This window comes from Trichechus manatus, unplaced genomic scaffold, assembly GCF_000243295.1.
Source record: "Trichechus manatus latirostris isolate Lorelei unplaced genomic scaffold, TriManLat1.0 scaffold00188, whole genome shotgun sequence".
In the NCBI taxonomy this organism is placed as follows: domain Eukaryota; kingdom Metazoa; phylum Chordata; class Mammalia; order Sirenia; family Trichechidae; genus Trichechus; species Trichechus manatus.
Genome location: NW_004444124.1, coordinates 1,868,586 through 1,877,617, shown reverse-complemented (window position 1 = coordinate 1,877,617; position 9,032 = coordinate 1,868,586). Strand labels below are relative to the sequence as shown.

At 45.2% G+C, this 9,032-nt stretch overlaps 1 protein-coding gene across 1 annotated transcript in view; it reads right to left on the bottom strand.

Moving 5' to 3' along the window:
- Positions 1–475: 475 nt before the first annotated feature.
- Positions 476–9,032, bottom strand: part of LYRM4 (LYR motif containing 4) — a 149,412-nt gene continuing 140,855 nt past the window's right edge. The window contains exon 3 of the mRNA XM_012558817.2: positions 476–837. Coding sequence (XP_012414271.1) covers positions 769–837 — 69 coding nt within the window. The 3' untranslated portion in view covers positions 476–768. The remainder of the gene's footprint in view (positions 838–9,032) is intronic.

Here is a 9,032-nt window from a genome sequence, read left to right as displayed (position 1 = left end):
AGGGGCGGATTATCCCATAGGCAAGGTAAACATGGTACTTACCTTGCTTACCAGATCATCTGTAGTGAACAATTTCACATTTTTTCACCATATCAAAGATTCTGGTTCTAGGTATGGCTGGCATCTGTCTTTCTCCCAACCCCACAGCACCTTCCTACAGAATCAAAGCCTCTTCAAATTTATAACCCCTGATATGGGCAGATGACCCAGTAAGCAAGGTAAGCACGGGCTTACTTGTGCTTACTTACTAATCTGTAGTGAACAATTTCACATGGGTTTCACCACATTACTGGGTCATCTGCCCCTGACAGTGGCTGTGCATGAGGTGCATTGGCCAGGAATCGAACCTGGGTCTCCCACATGGAAGGTGAGAATTGTACCACTGAACCACCAATGGTAAAAGGCTTAGGGAGACAATTTTGTTTATTGTCAAGGACCAAGAACGTAGTCTGGAAATGCTCTATACAACTGGCGATGAACTACAAAAGGGGCGAATTGGGGAGGAGGCACAATAACACAAGCATAATAGTTGGCGGGAGCTCTAGCTCTGCCTTTTAACATGTGAACCAGGCAGAGACAGCCATCCTTTTCACCAAGTCTGCAAAACAATGGGAAGGTTGCTCCGTCATCTGCTCCTACAGGGCGGGCAGGGCAAGAGGCTGCTTTCAGCTGGTATGTGAGGCCACGCGTGGTGTGCATGGTCCCACCCCACGGGCAGAATGGATGCTGAAGGTGGTCCACGGTTGCCGGCGGGCTGGTCCAGGCTCCCTAGGTACGAGGCTCCTCCTGCTTCTCAATGATAAGCTTGTCTGTGGAATACAGTTGGCTGATGAGGACCTGGGGGCAAAGACATGACACAGGTCAAGAGCTGTGGGCCTCTCTTCACTGTACAAGGTCAGAAAGGGCATTTCTAACATTTGAAACACAAGGGCCTGGCATGACAGGCCTAATCCCTTCTGAAAACTGCGCTTTGGGGTGAAGCTCATTCCCTAGACTGCCTCTTCTTGTTCCCTGCCTCATCAAACCCTCACCTCCCCCTACAGTGAGAAGCCTGAGGTATGCACACACATCCTCCTAGTGCCTGGCCCAGCCTTGCTCCTAGGCTGTCCAGTGAGCCCTGAGGCCCTCATCTGTCCTCTGGCTTCCAGCTGGCGCAGAGCCATCCAGGTGTGGGCGCAGCAACGCCTCACCTAAAGTGACTTCCTTTCTCTAGAACTGAGTCCTTTCTTGAGGAAGGTGCTTCCATAAAGCAGGAACGTGCATCATATGTGTTGGGGTTGTTAGGGGTAAAGAAACAATGCTCAGCTGCCTGTCCCACCTGTGGGGAGAAGGGGGACCGCCTCCCAGCTTGTCAGCCCTCTCCTTCCTAAGTGTCTCTATTAAAGCCCAAGGAGTCCCTGAGGGGTGCAAATGGCTTGGCTGCTAACCAAAAGGTTGGAGGTTCAAATCCACCCAGAGGTGCCTTGGAAGAAAGGCCTGGTGATCTACTTCTGAAAAATCAGCCACTGAAAACCCTATGGAGCACAGTTTTCCTCTGACACACATGGGGTCACCATGAGTAGGATTGACTTCATGGCAACTGGTTACTGATTAGGTTGGGAGGAGGGATCAAGGAAGGCTAGAGGCCTAAAAGAAGAACAAAGATTTAATTAGGCAGTGAGGATGAGCGTGGGGGAATATTCAGGTGGAGGGAACAGCATGTATTTGACTCTGCAGAGGTGGAGGGGAGGACAAATGTCTTGCAGCAGCTGGAGTGCTCACTGGCTTCCTGCCACCTTCCTTCTAGCCACTGACTACCTCCAGACAGCAGCTAGGCAGGAAGTCACTAGCCTGCCCCACCCCTCTGAGCCTGCTGGCCATGGGTATGGCCCTGTCAGGGGTGAGTGCACAAGGTCAGGTCTGTCCCTTCCCCATGGCTCCCTCTGCTCTGGGAGCCCCTCAGAGGCAGACGGAGTACCATACATGTCCCTGGGACCCAGCAAAGTCCAGCAGACAGTGGTGCCCAACAGTAGCAGATGACTGAGGAAGAAACTGGAGAGCAAACGCAGGCATCTTCTTACAGGTGAAAGGCCAGTCACCTAGAGCAGGTGACGAACAGGTGTCTGTGGAATCAAGGGCCCAGCAAGCCCCAGCTGAGCCCTGGCCTAGGGGTATAGCCCTCAGACACTCAGCAGACAAGACAAGGAGCACCTCCTGCACCAGGCCCTGTGCTGTGGTGAGACTCAGAGAAAGACATGGCCCCTGCCCTGGGGAGGCTCAGAGTCCAGCAAGGCAGAGATAGGATATGTCTAGCAAACAGGGCGGTGCACAGTCTACAGGAATAGGAAGGGGAGGCTGACCAGAGTGGGGAGTGAGGGAGACTCTTGAAGGAGATGGCTTTTCAGCAAGGCCTCAGGAGTCAGAGGCAGACAAGCTGGAGCCAGAGGCGGGTGAGCACACCCAGGTGGAGGGAATGGTAGTTGGTGGGAGCCCAAAGGGATGGGTGTGGACCTATGGAGACTGTCAAAGAGCCTGGGGCTATTGAGTATGGATTGCCGTGGGCGGGGGGGGGACACGACACGGGACGTGCGTTATAAAGGAGAAGTAGGTTAGGGCCAGACTGTAGACGCCACACTCATTCTGAGAGACATGCAGAGCCATTAAAATGTTGAAAATAGAGGACTGAGAGATCATACCTGTGCTTACAAAACATCCCTTTATTGTGCTGTGAAGGAGAACAGAAGGGTGGAGAGACTGCAGCCAGGGAGCCTGGTGAAGGGCCTACCTGGAGTGTCAGTAAGAGATGATTCTGGCTTGAACTAAGCAGGTGGCAGAAAGTATAGAGGGAGCATGTCAGAGACTACTTGGGTGATGTATAGAAGGGGAATCAGAACTATAGTTAAGACCAGATCGACTCATGGAGATACTGTTAAGAATCGCTGCCTTCATTTTTTGGAGAGGGACGGACACTCAGAGAAGCCAATCCGTGGAGGAGCAGGGACCTGACCCATCATCTTCTGATCTCTGGTGCTTTTTCCAAAATGCTGCTCCTCTACCAGTCCCCTAACCATGCTGATTTCTTTGTAACATTAACCACACTTCACAGTAACACAGCGGTAGTTATCACAGAAAGTATGAAGGGATTCAAAAGCATACTCATTAAAATTTGAGCTAACCACATTACACAACTGTAGCAGAGATAGCTATGCCTATCCAATATCCACCTTCCCTTGGTGATACATGCAGTTAAAAGACGACACTGTCCAGCCTCCCTTGTAGCTAGAGGAGGTCAATACAATAGGGTATCAGCAGACACCATGGGGTAGGGCTTCTAGGAAAGATGTTTAAAGGGGTTGTTTCAGTTGGGGGTACTCTACTGCCTCCCCCCACTTTGCCTTCATTCTGCCTAGAACACAAACCTGATGGCTGGAACACCAGCAGCCACCTAGCACCGTGAGGTAATTTTGATGATGAGAGCCACATACTAAGGAGGGAGAGGGTGGTGCAGAAGAACCTGCCTGAGTTCTTGATGGAATAAGCCACCACACAGCCCTGGACAGCTTACCTCCGCCTTTCCTTTATGTGAGAGAAAAAATAAACCTCCCCTTTTTAAAACTGTTATTTGAGTTTCTTATTATACACAGCCAAACAAAATCCTAACTGATAAGAATGCACACTACGAATTTTAATTTTAGACCATATGAATAATGGAAATAAAGGTGAATGCAGAGAAGGGGGAGAGCTGTGCCCTATTACAAGTGGAAACAATGTCCATATCACCTGGGGAGAAGGTGCCATTAACAGATAGCTCCTAAGCTTCTAAGGTTTAAAAAAAAACACAGGGGCTTCATGAAGATCCTGTTTTTTTCCTCTCTAAATATTTAATTGCTTTAGGGTATGTAGCTATTAATATTTTGGTATCATTCTGTCTAGTCTTTTAATGCATAGATTTAAAATATATGTGTGCATATATAAATATATATGTGCATATACAAATATATAATATTTAACTTTGGAATCACATCAACTTGCTTTTTCTACTTAATTTTATATTATGATCATTATGCCATTGACTGTTCTTTGAAGGATATTTTTTATAACTGTAATATTTCAATGTGAAGATGTATCATAATTTAATCATTCCCATACGCTAAACATTAAGATTGTATCCATTCATACTGGGATTACCATTCTCATATATAAAACTTTTATCACATCTGTAATTACTTTCTTATAAAAAGTCTCTAGAAGTGGAATTACTGGGTCGGCAAGTATGAATATTTTCATGGTTCTTGATGGCTCTGGCAAAACTGTTTTCCAAAAAGGTTCATCTGTTTGTCCAGATGACGCTGCCCTTGATGGGACTGTTTGAGGTGTCAGCAGCACCTTCACAATGCAACAGAACAAACACGCCTGCTGCCATGGACATAACTCACTGTGTGGATACTGTGTGTGCTAAACGCACTCACCACTTTCTGTGGCGGGCTAGAGCCAGAACACATGGTTCTTCTGCTGTTTTCCCCACAGAAGTCCTGTTGCCAGGGCACTGTATTCAAAACCCACCACCCTAAAGGATGGGCTCTTTGGTGGACAGGTGCTCTGTAGAGGAGATGTAGCTGTGCTGCGGGGTCGGGTGACCAAGTCCCAGCACTATATGTAAAAGACTCCAAAGAAAAGTCATATAATGAAGAACTAGGGGCAATTCAAAGAGCTCAAGTTTGAAGAAACTTTAAATCAAAACAAACAAAAAACCTTCAAATTTACTGTCCACTTTGACAGAAGTATGGATTAGATTAAAAAAAAAAAAGTCCAACCAGATATAACAGGCTTATAGTCTTCAGCGGGGTGGGGTGATGGTGAATGAAATAAGATCTTAATAATATTAATGGTATTAAGAAGGGTATAAAGATGAATATCCTTCCAGTCTTGGGTCTTCCGAAGCCTGTGTCTGCGCAGGCTACCCTACCATAATGGCTCACTTCGTGCCCACCAAGCAAGAGCCCACCAATACTCTGGGCCCGTGCTTGAAGCCTCCCTGGATACCTCTGCAAAACAGGCTCCCTCCTCTGCCTGGAACACTCACCATACTCACCCGTGTCAACCACTGACACTCACATTCGGTCCCTGTACACAAACATTTGTGTGCCCACCTCAGTTCCCCTCCGTGAATATCAGTTATTGATGGGGTCTAGGAGACAGGAGTTGATCATGTCCAGCTTGACTCTGCTTCCTTCACAGCATTGTTTAGGACAGTGTGGGCACACAGAAGGTGCTCAGTAAGTACTTGATACCACAGATACCAGTGTCTTTTACCCCATGGTTATAAAGCACGATGCCCACCAATTTTGTAGTCCAGATCTACATGTGATTATGGAGTGCTTTGGTGGTGAGCTTCTAACAGAAATATGGAAAAGGTAAAGGCAAGTCAATAAAAATAGTGAGGGGACCATTTACTGCAACAAGAATGTCCATCGACTGCTAAGAAAAATAAAATGACTTAAATTTGGTCCAGCAGAGGGTTTAGGTCATAATCCAGGGATATAAGGGACTGACTCACAGCAATTACAGAAGACTTAAGGAAAACATTCAATTCACACAGGGAGGAAATATTAAAAAGTTATCTCCATGAGGGCTCCAGAGTTGAGGCAATAAACATTTGTGTAACGGTTCGGTTGCATCTATTCGAGCTAGAAAAGGTGTCAGCACACATCAGGGTGCCAGCCTGGGCACTGCTTCTGAGCCGCAGGTGAGAGGGCCTGGTCAATGCAATCCAGGAAGTGCAATTAACAGCTCCAATTTACATTCCCTCTAGCATCCCAAACTGACTCATACAGCTGCAGGAGGGGACAACACGCAGAAACTGGTCATTAAAGCTGATTGCACTTTTATTCTATGAAGTTTAGAAGCTGGCATTAGAGTCCACTAGAAAAATACATAGATTATTCAGCTCCAAATAGATGGGGTGACTATGTGGCCCAGAAACACTTATAAGCTCTGAGACTCATTAGACAGAGAACCTGCTGGGGAGGGAGGCGTAGGATCCAAGAAAATAAAACTCAGTACAATTTCTCAGGTCTTCCTCGCTTACTCTTCTGAAGCAGTGTGCTGTCCCCCTGGTAACACATTTAAACCTGAGTTAGAGTCAGAGGTGCTGGCCTCCACCCCCAGGGATGGGGTTGGGTATGGCCCGTCCTAGTCTGGAATCCTAAACCTGCCTCTGTCACAGGGTTGTTATGAGAATCACATGAGATACTGGATATGAAGAAAACTTACTGGTTGCCCAGGTATGTCCCAGGGCCCAGGTACACTAAATGTCATAATGCTGCTGGAAGGATTAGTGCAGAATGGTACCAGGCATGTCACAAGGGCTCATTAAAGTGAATTATGTGCACAGTATTGCACATGGCCTGTGGGCTGTCAGGGTGAGTAACCCTGGCCCCAGACCCAGATCTCAAGGGTCTCTAAGGCCTGTCACCCTCTAGCTATAAGAGTTTATGATTTTATAAGAGTGAGATCCACACTGTGAGAGATGGCACCAGTGATGCTGGACACTACCACTCCGTTTAAAATTGAGCTTCCCAAGTCGACTCCTCCTCATCTCTGCTCTGGGAAGCAGGGCCCACGTGCTTCTGATGGTTACTGTCAGAGCAGTTGGGCATGAGGAGGAGGTACCTCGGGTACTGGGAAGTTACTGGAGAGATGTGGACATCTGGCTTTCCTGGTGAAGCAGGTGTGTACCATCCCTGTTGTGTCCTGCTCTGAGGTTGGCAGAGCCACCTGGGCAGAGACTATTCCCGGGCTGATGGGTGATGGTGTCCAGTCCTGTCTCTGGCAGGTGCCTTGCAAAGGTAATAAAGATGATGATAATATTATTACTGGTAAACACACTGTTACTGCTAAAAATAATGATGACAAAAATAATAGTTAACATTTAATGAGCATTTACTGTGTGCCAGGCATTGTTCTAAAGGCTTAGTTAATTAATTAAAACCCATTGCTGTCAAGTCAGTTCCAATTCATAGCAACCCTACAGAACAGAGTAGAACTGCCCCATGGGGCTTCCAAGGAGCAGCTGGTGGATTTGAACTGCCGATCCTTTGGTTAGCAGCCGAGCTCTTAACCACTACACCACCAGGGCTCCAATTAATTAAAAGTATTTAATTATTTTACCCTCACAACAACTTTATAAGCAACGTACCATTATACTCTCAACTTACAGGTATTTACAAGCCAACTCCATCTGCTTTGCTTTGTTTTAATTTTCATTTTTTAGAGGAAGTAGACTTGCTATGATGGGCATGTCCTTCCATTTCATACGTAAGAAAGCATCTCAGTGGATCACAATGAAAACATGAGGAAAGTCACTAGCAACAGCTGTAACAAAAAAACCACAACACACCTGGACATAACCTTATTAAGAAATGTGTCTGATCTTTAGGAAGAAAACTCATGAAACTTAGAAATCCAAAACAAATTTTAAGGATATACCATGTTCATGGGAAGACTGACTCATAGAAAGATGTCAATTTTGCCTGAATTAATTTATGTTTAATATAAGAGCACTAAAAATCCCAATGGGATTGTTTGAGATACTTGACAAAATGACTTTAAAGATTATTTGAATGAATAAAAAGTCAAGAATAAGAAAATTTTGAAAAGGAAGATATTAAAGCATTTCTGAGATGCAATTAAAACAGTATAGCCTTGGCCCAATGAGAGAGAAATTAACGGAACAGAAGAGAGTGCTACAAAGCAAACCCAAACAGAAGTATGTAACACATGAAATCATACTCCTGGGGGCTTGGGGCTTCACTTGAAGGGGCTGCAGTAACTAGAACATTTCTTTGAAGTCTCCAACTGATCTTCATGTAAGTGGTGTATTCTGTTCTATATTTATGAGTATTTTAATATAAAAATGTTTTTCTCAAGTTGTCAAGTAACTCTGGCCCTCCAAGAAGATGCACTGTATTTGTCCAGTCGCTTTGAGTACCTAATGACACACTCAACTTGAGAAGCATATTTTTAAGATATTACACTTACCAAAGATAGCTACACTTGATAGGGGCGTTGGAAGGCAAAACAAACTTTGAGCCACCAATATAATGATTCTTTCACAGCAGAATTTCAGCCAGTAGGGAGAGCTTTTCATCTCCCGTCAGACCACATGTTCTAGGTAGCTGGTACCTGTTCCACCTGCACTGCACAAGATGAGCGTGATGCTGGTGCCTCTCCTTTGGCATATAACAACACTAAACAGCTTCCAGTCTGCAATGTCCACAGCAATTCTCATGGGTGAGGTCCCAGTGCAGAGAGCCACTGTGGCAGCCTTGTAATAGTCACCTTCTATAACTAGCTTATTTTTCCAACAGACAACTTTTATCATACTTTATACTCCTTTATAATTTTTTCAGAAGCAAAATGGAATTACATATAATTGTTTTGGTCTTTTCTGTTTAGCAACAAGAGGTATTATAAAACCCAAACTTGTTTTATATAGGTCATATGGTATTCTTGTAAAAATAGCTCAGTCCACACGGCCTTTTCTCTTTCTAGAATCCAGCAGCCTAGATTGTTTTTTCCAAAATGTTTATATATAATAGCATACCATTACTACTTTTAATCTTGTCATCATTTTATGCAACAGAAGAATGTCTGAAGCATTCATTCTGAATCTTTGAAAACTGAGTTACTGATTAAGTGTACTTGCAGAGAAATGAAGGTCATTTAATAGAAGCCAGGGGAGAATCTTTCTATAATATGAACATGATGTCTCCTTTGCCCATACACACACCACCTCCATTCCACTCTGTAAGCCTTGAATTTTATAGTGGACGTTCTTACTGTGGACGGCAGTGGTGGAGGGGTCAGCCTCTTATTTCCTCCATGATGTTGGAGGCAGAGTGATGAACGAATTCATATCCATTCCCTAGTGTAGGGATATATGCCATTTAAACATGGCTGCATTATTGACAACTGCAGCTCCCACAGGCCTCTATGCTGTATATGACATGTTGGAGACTTGTCAGCGATGAGAAAGAGATTAGGCATGACTT